The sequence below is a fragment of the Eleginops maclovinus genome, chromosome 15, assembly GCF_036324505.1.
Source record: "Eleginops maclovinus isolate JMC-PN-2008 ecotype Puerto Natales chromosome 15, JC_Emac_rtc_rv5, whole genome shotgun sequence".
Classification (NCBI taxonomy): Eukaryota; Metazoa; Chordata; class Actinopteri; order Perciformes; family Eleginopidae; genus Eleginops; species Eleginops maclovinus.
The window spans coordinates 10,053,581-10,075,640 of NC_086363.1; the positions used below are offsets into that span (position 1 = coordinate 10,053,581).

General features: G+C 39.9%; 1 protein-coding gene across 3 annotated transcripts in view; it reads right to left on the bottom strand.

Moving 5' to 3' along the window:
- esrrgb (estrogen-related receptor gamma b) overlaps positions 1–22,060 on the bottom strand; it is a 113,165-nt gene that overhangs the window by 23,230 nt on the left and 67,875 nt on the right. For 2 of the 3 annotated variants that reach the window (XM_063901994.1, XM_063901993.1), the window contains one exon: positions 2,685–3,091. In XM_063901994.1, the coding sequence (XP_063758064.1) occupies positions 2,685–3,091 (407 nt within the window). Of the gene's footprint in view, positions 1–2,684; positions 3,092–12,486; positions 12,957–22,060 lie in introns of those variants that run through there. The other variant, XM_063901992.1, reaches the window with a different exon arrangement.

Sequence of the window (22,060 nt, forward strand, 5' to 3'; positions counted from 1 at the left end):
CACACACACACACACACACACACACACACACACACACACACACACACACACACACACACACACACACACACACACACACACACACACACACACACACACACACACACACACACACACACACCCCTGTTGGTCAAGGAGAAGGTGCCAACATTTGTCAGGATCCCTGGCATTGGGGGTTGCCAGCAGGGTCACATGCACAGTGAGGGGCCCGGGGCTCCGTGCCAGCACGTTGGCAGAGGCTGCTGCTGGTTCAGGGCTGGGTAAAGTCTTTAAAACTAAGAGGCTTAGGCTAAGGGAAATACAGTATAGATATCGAGAGAGTACAGTGCAGTGCTGTGTGATACTGCTGGTGAAAGCACAACAATTTGAATAATTCACAATGTATTAATACTATATTTTAGATTTTGTACTACAACAAATTCTGAACCGGTTTGCAGTGACAAAATGAGTTGCATCAAAAGTATGCATACAAAAATGTCAGTAAAGACAAGATAGTATGTACTGCAAAACATTACTATGATCATTCCTGTATAGTAATGGTACTGGTTTAAGATGTATTGGTTAAGATAATTAGTATATATAATGATTTAACAAAAAACAAAGACTTTCCAGTGCTAAATGATGTCAATCTAAAACCCCAATGGTAATTAACTTTTACACGTGAAACATAAATGCGTTTGTAAGGATGTGATGCTTTTTAGTGTTAACAATTTAAAAGTGTACATCATATCTTTTTGAATATACAGAAATGTAGCTCATGTCCACTGAGTGTTAAATGCTTTCACTATATACAGTTTAATGCAATGGAACAGGAAAAGGTAGTGCCATTTTATACCTGAACGGATCAAAACTAACCTGTGTGTGTTTATGATTATGTGTGTACATGAGGGGGGGGGGGGGGGGGTTTGCATTAGGGGTCCACAATAGTCTTAAATTGCCTACCTCTAAAAGCTCACTGTCGGCATACCCTCTTAGTTAATCAGGTCTTGTGTCCACCTTTATTTCTCAAAGGACATTTCAGCCACTCTAATATCCTTCCTTAACCTCTCTTATTTTCCCTCTAAATTTTGATATATTATTATGCCATGCTATTATCCATGCACTCATCTCCACTCAAGCTGGACCTCTCCTTGTCCTCCTCCTTTACCGGGGCCGGGACCCCCCTTCCTGATTACCATTCCATTAAAGCGGCTCCTGCTTTCAGTGAATGACCACGTCCCCTGTCCCTTGTCCCTCTGCCTTTTATTTGGAGGACTCTTCGGCAGCCTTTCTCTCTCTCTCCCTCTCCCCTTCCTCTGTTATTGCCCCGATAACATGTGCCTGCGCTTCTAATTGCCCCCGCCCCCCCATCTCCTCCCCCTTGGGTGTGGGCTGGAGGGGCACGGGGGCAAAGAACAGATCCACACCCCCCACCCTCTTTTTTCTCGACTTTCTCCCAATGAAATACCTGGCTGTTAATTACAGTCACCCAACACTGATTGTTATTGACTGAAACTCCCGTGGCTCAGGACGAATGACGGACAGATTAGGTTCATTATGGGCCTGTCCTCCACGAAGGAGAGCAAGAGGAAGAGTAAGAGGCAGAAGAAGAAGAAGAAGAAGAAGAAGCAGAAGAAGAAGAAGAAGCAGAAGAAGCAGAAGAAGCAGAAGAAGAAGAAGAAGACAAAGGCACGCACAAACACTATTTACAGTCCTCCATGTGATGCTGACATTCATATATCTTTGTTCTACCAATATGATTTTTGAAGTCTGTTTGTCAACACTTTATCAACATATAATAAATGGCTACATTAAGTTATTGCTAATTTTGTACATCAATTCGACATGGTTTTTATCCCTATCGTTTTTATCTTTTTCAGCAAAAGTACAAACCCTTTAGATTTGGGCTCGACAACAGTCACTACTTAATGCGCAATAGCAGAAACAGGAAGATATGTGAAGGACAAGTGTGAGTTGTATTGTTCTTCAGTGAAACACGAAAGAGTAAAGTAACAATCTACATGGCAGTAATGCACTATAACGATTGTTTCAAACCAATAAAATTAATTAATAATATTTCTTTCCTTTGCTTAGTAATTTAGAAAGGTTTAAATAGAATAAATTGACCTTTTGATGTGGCCTGACTAACCTCCTGTCCAGCTCGATGTCAATAGACAACAAATCCTGCAGATACAATTCTAAAAATCTGCATCTCAGTTTGCAGAATATTATCTCTGTCCAAGTGATTATTCTGGATCAGCTCCCACACATGGCAGAGTCGATGCCAGACGTACGTTTCACATGCAAACGCATCAAAACATCACAACACAGAGCAGATTTACAGTCTGGGCCTAATGCCTGCTGTAGGCTCTCGTAATCACTACCTCGTATTAGTCCCATAAGAGCAGACGGTTGGATAGCAGCACAAAGAGGAACATGTGGAACACATAACAATAGATTCATCAGGTCAATATGTTCTCTGCTGAGTCCCAACTGTTGTGATAAAGCTAATAAAATATTTTAAGAACTATTGTGAAAATAGCATGCAGGTGTTACCGTACACCTGGGTTAAAAGGAGAGCACTTTCTTGCAGAATATTCAACCACCTGGGAAATTACAGAAAACTGCTTATTCTAAGGTTAAACTGGGAGCGTAAAGACATTAAAGAGCTCAGGTGAGCCAGTAGAAGAAGAAGTGGGAAATACCTTGTATCGTCCTTTTGAAAAAGGCTTTGCATGCCTCACAGGAGGCCACCCCGTAGTGGTACCCTGAGGCAATGTCACCACACACCAGGCACAGCCTCTTGGGAATGGCGTTGAGCATGTACTCGCACTTGATTGGGGAGTCGTCCACCACACCGGCGCACTCCTCGTAGCGGCGTAGGCAGGCGGCACCACCGCCAAGCATGGCTGGGTTGAACATTGGCGGAGAGTCGAGTGCGTGCGTGTGTCTGCCGTTTATGTAGCCGCCGCTGGCGTCTGAGTTTCCGCTGGGACTGTGGTGACTGCCGGTGTCTACAAGCGAGGAGGAAGGACTGGATGGCTCGGTTTTGACGTAAGAACCACAGCTGGATGATAGGTGTCTGTCCTCAGAGGGCATTCTGGTTAGCAACCTGGATGAAACACACAAGATGAGAGCTGTGGTTAGTTTTGATAACTGAATTTCTTGTAAATAAAGTGCAAACTGGGAAACAAATTCAGGATTTGTCAAAACCATTTTTCAAAATTAAAATGAATTCTGTAATGATCACACTATGCTTCAATTAAGTGAAACAACATCAGTAATATGAAGATGGAGCCTGTCTACTTCACACGAATAAGCACTGATTTTCTAGCGCCACAATGAATCTTACATTAAAGTCAATGTACATTATCACCACTAACAAGTCGCCTTCTTCCATCATCACCTGATCTTTCACCGAGAGATTCGTCAGCTGTGATGGAGCACGCTGGTCCGTCTGAGTTTGATAGATTGTGTTACAGACACAACCATTTATGTGTTGGAATGCCAAGTGATATACTACAGCAACTTATTTCTCTCAGGCAAAATGGTAACTAATGACCATGTCAACAGATGCCCCATACATCTTGAAAACAATGCCCACAATTGGTCGGCTGCCAGAAGTAAATGAATGAATGAAACTTCAGAAGGCTGTTAATGGACAGAGAGAGGTGTTACACTCAGCATATGGAGGATCATGGGTAATATATGACCCAATCAATAGTCCTGGTTAGTTTGCCAAAGGACGGTGCCGGGTTACGGTGGACTTAAGTGAGAGGTTGGAGAGGCTCTGACCTGGGATTGAGTTCCCCGATCCCACATTTCATAATAACATTTGGGAAAAGACTGTTAATAGGACATTTAACTTATACTTCTTTACATATCACAGACAAAAATCATCTGTTGCGTGATAATTACCAAACATGATCAGAAAAAAATGTTCCTGCGTGCTTTTTGCAATGCTGCATGTATAGCATTTTTTCACGGCAAGTTTTGAAGAGCTGAAAGAGGATAACAGTGGTTAGTAACCTCAGAAAAGGGGGTTTTATTTTCAGTTTGGCTTGATTGTCAGCAAGATTACGGAAAAACTACTCGCCTGACCTTGTGAAAATGTAAGGGATTATTTAAGATGAGCCTTGAAAGAGGAGGAGAATCTATATTACGGGTCTTATAAACAAATTAATCTTTACTTTCATTAACATTGCATTACAGGCCACATTGTGGGCAGAGGTCTGCGCTCCTAGTTTTCGATGTAAACTTGTATAAGATTTTAGGTACTATCTGGAAATTGTTGTCTTATTAACCCATGTGGGCTGGGCTCTTGTTTGTACATGACCCAATGAATAACAGCGACTTCTATTGCTATTGTGGTCAGACTATGATTTTTCTTCAAGGCGGTATAGGCTCTGGATGTTATTGTACTTTAAGCACCATTGCTACCGCAGTAGCCTCAATAACAACCTCTTAAACAAAGCATGAAATGAGGCCAGGATGTGTTTAAGAACTGCTGGCTCTGTCTGTCAGAGTCGGTGCTGACTTCACACAACTTGAGCCCTACATGCTTGAGAGTTGTAAACATTGGGTGAGACCATTGAAAAGCCATGCTAAGAATGTCTGAAACTAACAGGAAGCTAATGCTCACCAAATTCCTCTTGAGTTGTAGCCTTGGTGCTGCCAGGGCGGCCCCATTTTTCAAATGTGTATTTGTATGGAATGTATGTTCCCAATTGTTGCCTCTTTGCAAAAGTGTTTAAATAAAGCCATGAAGTCATCAGGCCCTGACAACATGAAACCTCTTTTTTAACTGCGAACCGGTAGAGGGAGGAGGAGGAGGAGATAGCCTCCACCCCTGGGCCCAGATCAGATCTATTGATCCTCTGCTTCCTTCCTGTTCCAGATGAGGCATGAAAAAATAAACCCTCCTCTTACGGGTCCCAGACATTCCTTATGCATTTTTAATCAGTCAGGACTGTTAACATAGTGCGAGATGGAGCGATACAACATTATGTTAGTCTTCATTCTGAGGCTATTGCGGTTTATAAAAGATTCACAGGGCTACCGTTAAACCGTGTTAGCAATCAGCATGCACCTATAGTCAATTGGAAGGTATATTTTCTCCCATCTGAGGGAATTGGAGAGTGCGGCGTGGTAACAGTTAATACATCATCGCAGCCCAATAGGGGGATTCCCAATGGAATAGTACATTGTGGCATATGTAAAAAGTAGTTCATTCCCCACTTAGCACACAGTAACGCTGGGGAGATGTTTTTTTGTTAGGTTTAATGGAAATTTCTAATGGGTCCTTTCAAATCTGTCGAAATGAAATAATGGCACAAACCACCAATCCGTGCAGACAGAAATAGCTTCATAGTTTCATAATTTGGTTTTTTCCTGTTATTATAAAGAGAGACAGAGTTTCCTAAGCGCAGCCTGACTCTCCTCAACCCGGCCCACTCTCTTGGCAACTCACACACACTCTCACCCAAACACGCATTGCACCTAATATCCGATGGGGCAGTGTTTGCTCCGCCGCGCAGAAAAATTTTACAAACTGAGCAGACAAGCAGGACTCATCAGACAGACGTGAAGGTCACCTGCCTCCTCTGCTCTGCTGTTAGAGGCCCAGACGGACCCACAATGGACAACTCGGAGAAGCAGACAGGTTCTGTCTGCCCGCCACACTGAAAGTATATACGTCTGGACACGACTGTAAAAACTACAAAGCTGTACATAGAGTTTAATATGACAGAGACTCTGTCTGAAAGTCAAAACACGCTGAGACCAGTGCCCAGTTTGTATTTACATTTTTATTTGAGAGTCTAAGTGTGATGGGTGTGAAAATGTTTAAAATCTCAATGTTATCTGAATGTGTGTGTGTATTTTGGCATGCCTCTTTGTGCTGGCAGTGTTACAGATCCTCTTTTTCCCTACATAAATCCATCCACCTCTTCTTTAAACCATGAAATATTTTTTCCAGCCTACTGAATTTCTGCGCTATAAAACTTTAGAGGCAGTCAAAAAAAAAAAGGATATTCAGAGCAATTCTCCACAATGACCTCATGCTATCCTTGGCTGGACGAGTTAAGGGTTAAAAATGTGACTCTCCATATTTTACTATGTATTTTCCCAGTGAGGGGAAATATTATTGTTAAGCTTGGGGTTAAGCTTGTAGCAGCGAACACAGCGTAAATCATGGTGCTGAACACACAGTCGAACATGGAAGCGCAGAAGGACAGAGGCAAGGAGCCATGCATGAAATTAGTTCATTAATCTTTCTATGATAGGCTGTCCTTGTTTGGGGCAAACTCTATCAGCTTTAAACTGAGTGCCCCTTCCTGCCTGACACATAGATTACACTGTTAGTCTGCAGCCGGGGTGTCTGGGAAATGAATGGTCATGGGAGCGGGAAAATGGGGTAGCGCGTGTCGCCCAAGTGTTAAGTAGTAACAACAACATGTGCGCGGATAGCTCTGGCACAAATGAAGGTCATCAAAAAATGTGTGCGTTCTGAAATTTAAATGCATTTATGCGCTGCTGTGAATAATGTCAGTTTATGGAGCAAAGACATTAGTCAAAATATATTTTAAAATCAGAAATATAAGGTTAGTTGTTAGACCTGCAACAGCCATTTTAATTCAAATCAGCAAGCTGTGCATGTTTGAACTGTTGCGTCCATACATCTCAAGTTATCCTTTTTCTGTGTCTTAATATCTCACCTCTTTGTCTGCCTTTGGGATATATTTTACAAATGTATTTATGCTTTATTTATTTTGTAAGGCTGAATGTTTATTATGTTTTAATATGTGTGTAAGGCGGGTGAATCCAATATGGAACAATACAACTCATCCCTGAATAATAACTACAATTATTTTGACAGAAAATAATACAAATTCACAAGTTCTCACAGACAATGATGTTGTCTTTATAAGGTTTCTTGCATCAAAACAACTGTCTAATACTCAAATGTAACTCATTTACTATAGTAAACAAAGAAAAAAAATGTAGATGCTCGAACCAGCGGAGCTAGACAGTAAAAATCCTTTATGGATGAATTGTGTTAATGTGTGTTTTGCACCATTTCTTTGGTTTAATTATTGTATACACTCTCACTTAGCTACCTGATCAAGCACCATGGCTGACAAAGACCAGGGTCTGGCTAAAAGAGAATAAGAAAGTGAATTTATTTACAACAGATTTGCGCTGCAACGTTGGAAACACAATTTCATCGCTCGAAATAAATTGTAAAACATTTTTTGTAGATTTTGTTAAACTTATAAAAAATGTATAGTTACAATGTTTGTACTGCATGGCAGAAATGCTTTGTTTCTGTCTCTCTTCAACACACACACACACACACACACACACACACACACACACACACACACACACACACACACACACACACACACACACACACACACACACACACACACACACACACACACACACACACACACACACACACACACACACACACACACACACACACACACACACACACACTGTCTCGTACACAGAACTTTCAGCATATGGCCTCTTCAATGTCACTGCCACGAAGGGAGATTGCATAGATTTCCCACATGGATGATGTCTCCTTACCTGGAGTATCAACCCCCATCTACATACACGTCCACCACCTCCAGGAAATTGCTCTCCCTGCAAAGTCAAACACACCCCTAACTGCCTTTTAAAAAGAGACAGAAGAAGGAGGTTGTGGGGGAGAAAGAATAAACGAGCAGAGACTTAAGCCGTCATTGAGAATCAGAGGGGGACTCATGAGGGACAGTTACGATATTGATTTCATAAATAAACAGAGATGGCCATCGATCCTAATGTTATTTTGCATTTCAATTACTGCCCAGAAACATAACCTTCAAACGTCTGCTTCTCCACAGTAATAACATCCACTGATAATCACAAGCGAGTCTTGTCCGGCGCAAATTGGCTTTTCTCTCTCTCTCTCTCTCTCCCCCTCTCTTTTTTTTCCAAATGTGTAAATGACACAACTTTGCATTTGCCTAATGGTATTAGAGCATGGGCTGAATTTCAAGTGAGACTCAAGCTGATACAGTAAGCGCTCCGGTCAATTGACACAATGCAAATTAACGTGGTGAAGAGGAATTAAGTTCACAATGTGAGACCTCGTGAAGCTACAATGAGGCCCATTAAATTAAACATGCCGGCTGACCCACACTCCATGATTAGACGCACTGTTTCTTCTTCTGGGTGTGTGTGTGTGTGTGTGTTAATTTAATTTGATCAATAAAACAAACTCACTCTAAGAAGTACTCTCTGCTGCTGCTTGCATTTAGCCTGAGGACACAAGAGCCACATTCATGTTCTGATTGAATAGTGGCTGCAAAAAAAGCGGCCATCTACATCCTGATGTATTCAGAGTCCTTGACAGGCTGCCTAAAGGATATATCTATATCAAGAGGGGGGTCATGACATGTAATGAAGTTATTTCTCCTGTCATGCAGTCACACAGAGCTGGGCTCATATGCAGCAGCCATTGCCGGTAATACGAAAAACTAAAACACTTTTGTATTGTTTTTATCTCTGGTCCTGGACTTCTACTTGAAAACTCTAAGATCGTGGTAAAGATTATTTGGAGGGAAGAAGCATTTTTCCTGACAATGTGAACACCACAGAGCCCCACCTGCTCCCTCCACCCACCAGTAAAAACCAAAGAGAGGTTTTAATTTTGGTACAGAAAAACAACCTTGGCTGCCTTACTCAAAGTCCAGTGACCGCTGTTTCCATGTGTTGCAGAAATACTGCAAGCAACAGCCAAACGTGTCCACTCACCAGAGTGACAGAGCAGAAAGTAATACACTGGCCCTCACAAGTAACAATCTATCAAGTAATTAAAACAAAATCGACTATTTCTGATGTTTACTAAATGCTTTTAATACAATTTTCAAGTCAAAACACTCAACCTCGGCGCAAAACAATAAAAATAGTACACAACCTGTCCGTAGTCAAATTCAGAAAATGTACTTAAACTGCTAAGTGTCCAAATATTCTGCCTTAATTTAATTAAGACCAACTTTTCTCTTTTATTTTGCTTTTTTACTTCATGATTTAATGTTAATTATGACGCATATTTGTTGAGACATACAGATACATTAAAATGTCTGTTATATATTACATTTCATAATATTTAATATGTAATCTCTTTCTTACGAAATATGTTGTCATGTTTTGTAAAGACAAATCCTTGGTCTATGGACTTTATATCTTTGTTTTGTTTTGATATTAAGGACAGTGATTGATGCGAACGTTGAATTATAAACGCAACATGACCATGTGCATAACTAGTGTAATAAATCCAGATGCAACGCAGGATAAGATGTGGTTCTCTTAACAGACACAGTCAGGTGTTTTCAATATGGCACCGCTAAAATTAGATCCCAGGTCAGTGTGTGTGATTCTTTGGTCTCATCCGTATGTGTGTGTGTCGCTATGATTGTGTCTTGTTGTGTGTGTGTGTGTGTGTGTGTGTGTGTGTGTGTGTGTGTGTGTGTGTGTGTGTGTGTGTGTGTGTGTGTGTGCATACATATGACCGCTTGTGCTTAAGCATTCCTGTTGGTTTGCTTGTGAAGGGCAACGGTGGGAACAGCAGGTGGAACGAGAGGGAGAAATGGATTTGATTTATTAGAGCAAACTGAACAGAAACACTTAAACTTTGCGTGAGAACAATGCCCCGGACTATCCTACTGAAACCTCAGCTAATCACAGAGGTTTACCATTTTTGTTTGATGTTTTATTAATAGAAAAATATGCGTTTAATTTCAAATATAAAACATTCTATCATGTGTATATGAAAAGGCATGTGTGCCCTTAAAAAAAAAACTATTTATTATATAAAATAAATAATATTTTCTCTCAACAAATTCCCAATCGTGTCATCTGCCTGAAAGAGCATAGATGGAAATAATCAGGGGGATTTTAAAATATTTTACTCAGTTTAATGGGTAACTGACTGTGAAGCTACATTTTAGTTTAACTTAGTTTAAATTTGCCTTTTTTCTTTTGTCAAGAAACAACAACATGGTGTTCTTTATAATATAAATAGTTTGGGAAATAATTGTTAAATGTTTGTTGTGATAATTTAATCCTTGAAAATAGTGAAAACACAGATTAATGGGTGCTTATATATATATATATGCTTCTTATTCAATATTTCTCTAATGTGAGATGCCAGGTAAGCTAACATTGGTTTGTAGAATAACCTGTTTGCCTCCTCAGCAGAGACATGGCGTGAGAGTTGGCCTCAACAGACGTTGGACCTCTCACCTCTGGCCAGTAACTCAGACGTTAGGCCAAATTATTAATAGCATTGCCCGGAGACAGACCTTACTAATCACAGCTTTATGTCACACTAAAAGCAGATTTACTGTATGCAAATAATTGAGCGACAATAACTCGGACAGTTAGACAGTAAGGTTAGCAATACTTCGGTAGAGACGTTTTTAGAAACTGAACTTTATGTCACATATTGTACTTGTGTGATTTATTGAGTCTTAGCTATTTGAATAGGGATGTTTCCTTCAGTTTACAGAACTGACAGGCTCTTTTATTCAATAAGCTGAACTTTCTTTAATACAAACAAACCTACATAGCAACCTAGAAGTAATCTAACTCTTTTAGAAAATGCATTAGTCGCAGGAGAAATTCAGTTTTTATAGAGAACAGAGTTTGTAAAATGTTAGTATTCTTGCCAGACTTTAGTAGTTTTTGAATGATGACAAAAAGATAATAATCAATTGTGAACCAACAATCCTGCAGGTTTCAGAGGAGGCAATCTGAAAGCTTTAAGATATTTATATATTCAGATAAAACGCATACATGTAGATGCACACAGACATACAGTCACAAACACAGCAGCACTCACATTCACACACACATAAATACACAAACATACACACTCTCATACTCACACAGACAAAGACCAGGCCCAGGGTCACTTTAAGTGTTATATTGCATTTGTTATTATTCAAATTTCAGCTTAAACTGTTTTTCTATGTGTAATTAAATACATAATAACTTGTTTAATTTATCGGCTCTGAACTCAATGCTATTTGACATAGTCTGGAAACTGATGATTTAGCAAAAAAAAAAACACAGGGGTTGTGTTTTTTTTTTTCAAATGCTACTGCAATATGCAAAGGAACTACAATAGTGAATGTCAAAGGCTTTAAAGACAAACCTAATATTGAATTCAAACATTTTCAAAACAAATGAAACCTACATCTGTTATTTTGAGATGAGATAACAAAACACCTGTCAAACTAATTTGTGGTTAAACATTAAACAGTTTGATCGTAGTAATTAAGTTAAACTAATGTTGGTCCTATAATGCACTTAACATTATGTTTACTGAACACAGCTTTGAATTGTCAATCTTACACTATTACTTTTCATTTTGTGTGCCAGTACAAAGGTAAAATAAAACATAAATGTTTCTCTCTTTTTTTCTTTAAAATGCAGCAAAAGATACCTGTAAAGATTAAGAAATATACAACCACTGTTAAATAATTCTTACTAATCCCCCCTCACAAAACACTTACATTTGAATGCAAAACTTTGATGTTATGTCAGTTATATAGATATAGATAATTGTCTTCTATTTAATTTGTAGAAAGTCTTGTGAAGAGTTTTGTGAAGAGTTTGAAATAATCCTAATCACACTCCTGCACAAAGTGCTTAGCAGGTGATACCTCTCCAATCCCCTCTACAGTTTAACATTAAGAAGATCCGGGTAAAAGGGTCTCAACATCAAATCGTATTTGCTTGTGACAAGAGCGTCTTGCGCAGCAATGGCATATAGAGAGCTGGTGCTCCATTTGAGCATTGAGTTAAGTTGAGAACTGACGTTTAGAAATAGTCACAAACATTTTATTTACTAAAAAGGAGATCATTAAATTCCTTGTATGAATTAATCATAAGTGGCAAAATTAAGTAAAGCAAATCACAAACAGAAAAGTGATCCAAGCAGTTTTTCTGCCTCCTTTTATCTGTCACTCAAAAACACACACTGTCTCTCAGACTGGGCGACAGTACAGTCACCGTTTTCTTTTCCCTGGTACACCGTCTGCTGCCAGAGGATATCGCCTGGATATCGCCCGCATTAATCTGCCTCTGACTCTTCCCTGTAGCTGAGGCTAAACCCTGGATCCTGATGCAGAGCTGGACAGCTGTAGGGCAGCCTTCCGAGCCGGACTCCCCGCGGGCTTCACTACCGCAGCCTCACTGACACTGCTGAGCTCTGCTGTCCCGTACATGGGGAGCTGAGATACTACTCTGGTTTCGAAATAGTTTACTTTATGGAGGAGATGTTTTTCACTAAGGATTTAAACCCATATTATCCTTATATTTTTCTCTCCTTTTTTGATAAAAATAGGGAAAAGTTAATTGAATTATTTCCTGTGAAATGGAAACAACAGTAGAGATGAACAATAAACAGGGAAGGGGATAAGAAGTGGGAAAAAAAGATGCACCTACTGGTTGTGGTAGCAGAGAGGGTCAGGGATGCACAGTTCGGAAACATCCATCAGTCCACGTTAAGCATTCCAGGTGTTGCAATTAAAAAAGAGATAAACACACAGCTAAAGAAAAGCTGGAGGAGGAGATCAGTTCCTAAGTCTCCACATATCTTGATGCAATGTTGGTCAGGTGTTCCTGGGTGTTGTCTCCCCTCCCTTCCCTCTTTAACTCACACACACACACACACACACACACACAAATATAAAAAAGCCTTCTGCTTCGGCCCGACAAACTCCAGTCTGCACAGGTGCTGCACAATCGGGACTACGTGAGTAGAGAGGAAGAGTAGTGGGGTAATAGAGAGAGGAGGTAAACACTGAGGAAGAGAGGAAATAAGTGTAGAGAAGAGTAGAAAGAATAAAGAACAAGGGAGTGATGGAGAGAGAAAGAAAGAGAGAATGAAAGGCAGACACAGATGGATGGAGAGCAGCCGTGGTGAGAGCGACTCGGGCAGAGTAAGTCAGCGAGGGGATTGAGTCTCCATTGAAGTCATGGGGGCTCTTTAAGAGCAGGAGGGAGTGGTCGCTGCATATGGAGCAGCTGCCATTGGTCCGTTTCAGGAGGGCTGTCCTGAGAGCAGCCAATGAGGAGGAGAGATTACTGAGATGGGAAGGGCTAAAGAGCGGCCAGTAGGTGTCCAGTCATTCACAAGGGAGCGCTGCAAAACACAGGCGGAGCCCCCCATGATATAGGTAAACAGTGGGTGTAGATATATATATATATATATATATATATATATATATATATATATAGATATAGATATAGAGAGATTTATATGAGCAGTTTCTTTGATGTTGGTGCTTCTGAAGTAAACTGGAGTGGACAGCAATAATTGACAAGCAGCAGAAGTAGCAGCATGTTCACTCAAGAAGGTTTTAACAGGTCTGTTTACTGTGCTTTAGAAAGGCTCAGTGCCAGCTTACGGAGCTAAACTGTTCCCTTTACTCTTTTATCCTCTCCACCGTTGATCTGGCTCTCCACAGCCTGGCCCCCCTTTTGAAGTAATGGCAGCTGCTTCCCACAGCATTTCACCAATCACACATTGTGAGGAGAGGGGGTCTGCCACTCCTGAAAGAGGCAGGATGTAAGAAACCGAGAGTGATAATGACCTCGGCAGGAATGATAATAACGATGACGACGACAGACAACTTTGAGTGGATCTTTACCACGTCTGTGTAATGTGGCAACCATCAGAGGAAACCCAAAGCCCCCCCTCCTCCTCCTGCCCCTCCAACCCACTTCATCAACCCACATTTTCCTGATCGATACAAAACCCATCACACGCTCTTATTGATCACAGCGTTGCTGTGTCGCCAGAAGCCTCGGGACAGACTCTGTTTCCCAGTAGTCTTTTAAATAAAAAGGAATTATAATTTTGAACGTTTTTCTTTTCATGTCAGTCCATATCAAAGTCACAGGAGCAAAGGCTGATTGCTTTGATAAAAGGAGCTTTGCATTCTCAATTAACGTTTTGATCAATATTTTGGCATTTAATGTACTTTCCTGCGGAGGAAAACCTGGATTTTCCCACTGATCTGATTAAGACATCCAGACATAATCAATAGAGGAGATATGTTTATGTTTTTAATGAGGCAGAGAGGCAGGATAGAAAAGGAAAGACACTAATGTTTAGTTGACATTACGATTTCACATTACAGTTTGCATGCTGGGGAAGTTAATTACAATAAGAACAATAAATAAGGAAATGTTGATATACAGATTTAAAAAGGAGTGCATGTGGAAATACCTCAGATATATTAAATTGCATTTAAGGATAAGCTTTATATTTGGTTATTCAAGGACATTCTTACTGTGGAATATTACCCTTTTTTAAATCTATTAATTAAAACATTCCCTGCATGTCTTTTTGCAGCTCCACTCTTGGGTTGCCAGTTTCCTGAGGTGGGCCATATTGTAAGTCCAAGGCTCATCTGCCTCCCTCCCTCTCCGCCAGCTTACACAGCGAGGGGACACCGGGCTTCATGGCATCTGACAGGAAATCTATTGAGCGCTCAGTCTGTAATCCCACTATCACGCCATCGCCAAACGAAGAAACAGTAATCCAATCATTAGGTCTGTATTTAAGCAAAACAGATTTTCGGCTTCTTCCAGAGACCAAGAGTGTGTCTCTTTAAGCAGATCAGAGCCAGTCTGGGGTCTAACTAATGTGCATTTTGTGGAAGCTGTTTATCTATTTTTTATTATAAGTTTAGAGCTAATTTGCCCTATTTCATTCTCAGTGATGTACTCCTTATCTTCAGTGCCTCTTAATGCTGAAATATGGCTCAATTATTAAGTTTCAATAAGGCTCGAACAATTGAAAATGTGTGCACATATGAACGAAATGATTCTAAAAGCAGATCAGAGACGCTGAGATTTAACCGTCTGTGTGCAATCTGCAGCTTGTTTCTAAAAAGTGATAGTGGTTTAAAAACAAATCACTACCTGTCAATAAATAGTGATTACATATTGTGGTGAGTTGAGGGACAACATCTCTGTCACACTGGCAGCATGTAATTAGATTCCTGATTCATGAGCAAACTAGTCTTTTATGTTTGACCCCCTGACCTCTCCGAACAGACACTGTATGTGCGGCCGACCGCTCAGCAGGAAGCGTGCTGTGCACTCCGTCCTAACTGTGGATAAAACTTGGTGTGGGTTTCATCTTCGAATATCCGGATTGTTTGTGCATCAATATATTTAACTTTATTTATTAACACAAATAGAGAAATAATTGAATGAACTACGAGACAATAGAACAAATTAAGAAAGAAAAGTGGTTTTAATTAACTGATTACATGACCTCACACTGCTTTAATCAAATTAGTCAAAAATGTACCAATAAAATGGAAAATAATTTAGCCAAAAAGGAAAATTCTTTAAACTGTTAGTCAGTGTTGTTTCAAAAAAAAAATATTGTAATATAATTAGATGTTGGTTTGAAACTAGACGTCTTCTGCTCCACTCTAAAAATAAAAAGGATTAACATATCTTTGGAAATGTGTATTAGATATGTCTCTAAACCTGTGCAAGCCCAGAAACCAAAATATGGCTATTATCAATAGCTTTGGACAGTCATACGTTTTTCTGTTTTCACTACATGAGTAGATGAGGTGCAGAGCTTCACTGCAAATAATAAATATTGTAGAAACATATATATATTTATATACACAGAGTCTGCTAATGTTTCTGTGTTGCATATTTTGTGGAATGAATGTATTTATAGAGCAATATCGCATATCAATCTGATAAAAAATAAGAGGTACTGTCAGAGGTCATTGTGACATCATTTTTGACATTGTACCTATGAATCTGTTTTGCTCTAATTATGTAACGGATTTTCTTTGGTTCACTGTACACTCATACAGTTTTGGTTTTAATATCCTGTCTTATGTTTGTGAATTAACATATTGGGAACAAATAAATGTTGTAACTTAACAATGGAATTCAATTATGTTTTTGAGGATACACATATTTTCATCTTCTTAAACATGCTTGAGCCCTCACTATGAAAGCAAACTTACTTTAAACAGATATTGAAATCCCGCCCAAAATGCTGTAGAGATTAAACTTCTAAAATAGGTGTAAAAGCTTAAACTCTCTTTTAAATCCTCCGGATTCAAACAAACAAATATGTGTCTTTATCCAACGAACACAGAATCTGAATCCCACAGATCCATCATTTGCACATTTCCCTGTCGCTGCTACACACTTGTTTGGCTCGTGTTCTGGAGGAGTGTGGAGAGGGATAATTACTATAGCCACAGGGCTGCATTAATCAGCTGGGTACATTGGTTGGTTTTTATTATGTTCCACTCCCCTCTCTGGGCCACGCTCACCGAGCCACCAGGACTACACAGAGCTGGTGGAGGAGCACCGTCGGCCCGCTGCCCGCTTCACGCTGGGTTAATAAATGCTATTAGCCTCTATCTCTTGCCTCTTAATTTCTCATTTAACTGGGGACGGTTAAAACAAAACTACACGAGCAGTGGTGTTAATCAAGGACTCGTAGCAGGACTCACATATCTTGATTCAGAGAGCTGGACTGGAAGAGGAAATAATTGTGGGATCTCTGGTATAGTTTTTTCTGTGACAATGCTTCACTAAATATCCATGCAGGCAATTCAAATCATTTTCATCTTTATCATTAATTAAAGGGCAGCAGGCAGAGATTGTCAAAGACTTTTTTGTACAATTATGCTTGTTTTTTTATTTTTGTGACAATATTTAAATGTACATTCCTTCTGAACTGTTTGCACTTGCATTGCAGTTCAGATGATGGTTCCTGTACTATAAATATATTAAATATGAGAAGTCCTTTACACTTTACTTAATGGTGCCTGACATTTTTGACATTATTATGATTTTTAAAGAAAAATCAGTTTTTAGAACTTTTAGTTATTTGTTTACTTGCATAGACGCTGTTTTGTCTCATGGCACAAACACTATCAAAGTTGGTCTTACGGCAAAACCCATTATTAAAATGTCTTCAATCTTGGTAAGACACTTCGGTTAAATGCAATCGCCAAATGGCATATATTATCTTGAGGACATTTTTCTAACCTGCGGTGGATCTGTGCGTCAGTGAAAGCCGTGATTGTGATTCCAGCAACAGCAAATGTTCTCCGCTGTGTTTAATCACATTAAATATAAACAAAATCAATTGTGCCGCCATGCTCTAATTTTAAATAGCTCCTTGACACCAGTCGAATCCTCCGCGACTTGTATACGTCACCTGCATAACACAAGAGGGTCTGGATGGAGTCACCTCTAAAGAAGCTTGGTTGTGTCATTGCCATGCAGAAACGGGATCAATACTTTCCTCTCAAGTTCATTTCAATAAGACAGCTGGCAAAAAAACGGCCCTCGTGGCGTCAGCTTTTTACAGCTTTATGACGCTTATGCGTACCAAGCAAGCTTGCTGTGTTTAGACCATGCAGATAAAGCAGCGAGCGCCAGGAGAATTTGGGAACTTCTTGCTTTAAGCGTCTGTTTATTAAAAAGACAGATTAAACAAAACTTAATACAAGTTTTTATCTGTCAAAGATATATAAAACCCCCTATATTTAACCGTTAGCTTGTGTTTGAAAGTGCCTTTAAAGAAAAACGTGTTCAGAAATATGCTGTTAGAGGTATGTGTACGTACGTACTGTTCTGTAGAATAACAGCTGTGAGAAGTCAAACCCAAATTGTCTGAGAGAAGGAAAAAAAATGGCATGTTCATTGAATTCGTGTCACGAAGCTGCCGGTTGGGCTCCTACCGACTTCAACGAACACCCACAGGGCACTAGTAACTCTTCAATTCCAAGCTTTACTCTGAGGAACGGTTAACTTAAGTACAGAACTTTCTGTTTCAAATGACTTATAGTGTGTTTGATAAGCAAATTATCCTCTTTGCTTGTCCCAATCCCGCGACAAAAGAGGCTGTTTTCTGTATAAATTACCACCATTGAGAGGATTGTCAAAATACTTAAGAGTATCCTGTGAAAGAATAATCATCTGAGCATGATTTTAGCTGCTGAGAAATCTAATTATTTCAACAGCGACACGCAAACACTTGAAAGCATCATACATAGTCTTATATTAAAAGCGAGCAGTGGATTTTAAACTGCAAGAGTTGTAGCGTGTTTACACAGTGCTGATGAATATAATACTAAAAACAAACATTTATGTTAAGCAGACTCAGCTGGCACTAAATCTCATTTTGAAGAGAGGCTTGGTATTTCAGATTTGGCTCCCCTAAGATCCAGGGATGACTTTCATTTAGTCTCACCTCTCCATCCAACCGGGGTCACCCCTGTTGGTATAGCAAGCACAGCAGTCACATTGCTCCACCATGCGCGCAGATTGCTTACTAGAACCGCCTGGAACCTTTCATATTTCCCAGTCAGCATTTTTACAGGATAATTTTGGCAGCCTTTAAGGATATCGCTGCCTTAATAGAGGATAAAAATAAACGGGTGGTGGAAGGGCTATATCAGGCCGGTATAATCTTGTATTCTATACTGTGTGGAGCTAAACGTCTGGCTTTGGCTCCATTCAATGAGATTAAACTCCTCCCAGTTGATTCCAAAAGACCATTTGTCCTATTTTTAAAACTAGGAAGAGTGTTTCGAGCCAAGTAAATCTAGAAAGGCCAGTTAAATTGATTAAAATACTACAGTATGGTGTAAATGGCATTATAGGGCAGCTTCTAAGAATGTCTTTGGTCTATATCCCATTGAGTGATTTTGGTCAGCAGATTTCTATAGATAGTTTGTTAGATTCAGTTTGTGTTTGTACGTCTCGATATGTACTGTATGTGTGCATGCATATACAAGGAATTTGTCTGTGTGTGTGTGTGTGTGTGTGTGTGTGTGTGTGTGTGTGTGTGTGTCTGTGTGTGTCTGTGTGTGCGTGTGTCCGTGTGTGTGGGTGTGGGTGTGTGTGTGTTAATGCTGTTTTGGTGTGGCTGTGCGTAGATATAGCAGCGACTGACTTATGTATAAAGAAAGCTTGTCAAAATGTCTCAAAGAAGGCAACAGCTTAATTCAATCAGCGCTGCCACTTTCAAGACCACAAGGGAGCCAGCTAATGGTGTTAGAAACTTGAAAAGTAGGGAAAAAAATAAGCTTGAGGAAGTTCTCACTACCTGGGAAAGAAGTCTGTTCCTTGAGGCTTTCCTATACTGTATGATAGTAAAAGCTCCACTCTTCTGGGCCTTGTTGCTTCTCTGTGAGCTCAAATGCTGGATTTTAGTTTGTGCTCCTCCCATGAGGGGAAAAGCTTTTGCAGAAGTTGGAGGAGGGTTATATGAAGTTCAGTGGAAATGTTTTTTTTTCCAGTACTCAGCCAACTTTTTAATAAAAGACAAGAATATGGATCGGGATGTTCTGCAGAAGCATGTTTGGAAGTGAGTGGATGGGGAGTTGGAGAATATACAGGTTTAGTTAAATGGGAAAAAAGTAACCAATCTTCTAAATAGGCATCCTGTGGGCATTGCCTTTCAGGATTACGAGAAAGAGACAAATGTTATGGTGGAATCTGGATAAACATGACTGTGTGTCTACGACTGTGTTGTGCAGTGAAAAACTGTGAGTCTATAAGGCATGCACCTCGTGCGCCCTTCCCCCCTTCTCCGACATTCACCCCCATTAATTCCATGATTGTGTCTTCCTCTCATTTTCTCCCTCGTTATGCATTTAATGTTTCCAATTTGCCGTCATCACAGAAAAACGCCACAAGAAGCTATAAATTCTTTTCTAATTCCAAATAATTAGGATTACACGGACCAGTGGTTTTCAATCAGTGAGATCATCTCGATGATAGATGGTAGGATAACTGGTCATTGCCGAGACATAAATATTGTGTCGTTCAATTAATCTGGTCTAATGAGGTGTCAAAGCTGCCACTCATCCATCAAATACAATTAGGAATAAACACATATGCATGGAGATGGGTAATTAATAATTAGCAAAGCAAAGAAAACAGTATTGGTTTCAGCAGCCACATTCACAGAGCAATTTACCACAGCTCTTTCTGCATTCGATTTTTCAAGTGAGTGAGACAATGCCACATCGGAGGAATTTCAATCAATTTTTTACCCCTTTTTCATGTCTGATGTTAGCTTGGCTCACTGATTCAGTCACTTCAGAAAACTGCTCTGAACCTTAAGGATGCTGCTGTGAATCACATTATATACAGTTTAACCTTAAAAAAACTAATCTAGGTGCCTTTCATCTAAATGAACCACACCTGGATGCCAAGAGTGCTCCTAAAACGTGATGGATCGAGTTATTTTCTGGACCATGTAAGAGGAAAACATTTATTCTAGATCTTGGGAATTGGGGACTGTCATCAACCGTTTGTCTTCATCTCTCTCTCCTAAGCCCACAAGGCTCATTGTCCTAAAAAAGACATTTCATGCAGTGTTCATTGTCCTCCATTTTCAGAAAGCATTCAAGCATCCTGACTGAATTAAAGTGCAGGAAGACCTCCAGTGTGAACATCATAATTTATTCTGCCAAGTTTAAAACTGATGTTCTAGCTGTCAAAAGCTCTCATCAGAAAAGGTAGAAATCTTCCATCAACTCTCAGCCAAAGAACCGACTTATTAAAGCCCTCTGCGGCACCCACGATGACACCTGTCAAACAGGAGCAGGGGGGCAGTTTACCTTTGACACAGTAAACAATTGTTGGTCAAGTTTGTAAACCTGTGAGAAACACTGGTTTCTTCCATCGCTGCGGTGACTAGGAGCTGCTCACGTTACAGCAGCTCCTAGTCGACACTAAGTCATTTTATTGATGTTTGGGATTTAGATTCTGATGGTGAAAACCTTACTCAATTAATCACTAGTTTACCAATTGAAATACGTTTTGCAGGACCTTTCTATAAACATATTGAGCACTTTTATTACTTTTGTTAGTTAACGTAAAAACACAGGTTGCATAAACTGTATGATGATACTAAACGTGTCAGTAAAATGTCAATTGTTTTATATGCAGTATAGTGTATTTAAAACACATACGTTTTCTGAAGGACATTCCAGGTATCTGCTGCAAATTTTGCTCCATATTGTTCACAAAGTGTTTTCTATTGCTAGGATTTCAGGGTCAAATCTCCAACCAATAACAGGGCACATGTGAGTACATGTTTAGCACTACTCCTTTGTATTCACACCTTTCAGCAAGTTATTTCTTCTATTGGTTGACTTTCATTTGCGCACAGAACCAGAAAAAAGAAAAGAAAATGGCTTGTCTTGTAAAAGGTAAAAGTTCCTGAGGCAGCTTTGAGAGTGGCCCCTGATTTGTGATTATTTTGCCAATTAAGCTCAGACTATCTGTATCACTTGTATAATGAATATAAATGAGAGGATAAAGTAGAGGGAATTCATATTCGTATTAAATATACTTTTTATTCCAGTGATACAGAACAGAGCCTTAGCAGGGTCCAATGCTGTGTCCTAAAGAAGTTAGCGTACAGTGTTGCCTCATGGTGGAGTCACGTAATTCAACACAAGTCTGTGGTGTTGTTTTACTGATGTAAGAGTCTAAATAACAGGACAGAGACACCCCAATGGTTCAGTTCAGCTGCAGCAGCCGCAGCAGCCGCAGCAGCCGCAGCAGCAGCAGCAGCAGCAGCAGCAGCAGCAGCAGCAGCAGCAGCAGCAGCAGCAGCAGCAGCAGCCGCTGCCGCCGCAGCAGCAGCAAAGAGGCAATTACCCAGAGGCATCGGGGCGAAAGACAGGTGGAAAATCAATACATAATTTCAGCTTTTCAGACGGTGTTTCCTTCAACTGAGTCAATGTCTCAATTTACTGGTGTGAGTTGCCTTTTGAGTTAATCTCCTTTTGTATTTCATAGTGTGCCAAAATGTTAATAGAATATACTTTATGAATCCTTACCTACACTGGGTTATTTAAAAGTGGATGAATGCAAATGCAATTGGATTTTGAATGCATTGAATGTGAGGTGTAGCATTAATGAGAATTGACAGCATACTGCCATGAATTCTGAGTCTGAAAAAGCTGATTCTAAATTCAAAGAAAAAGGT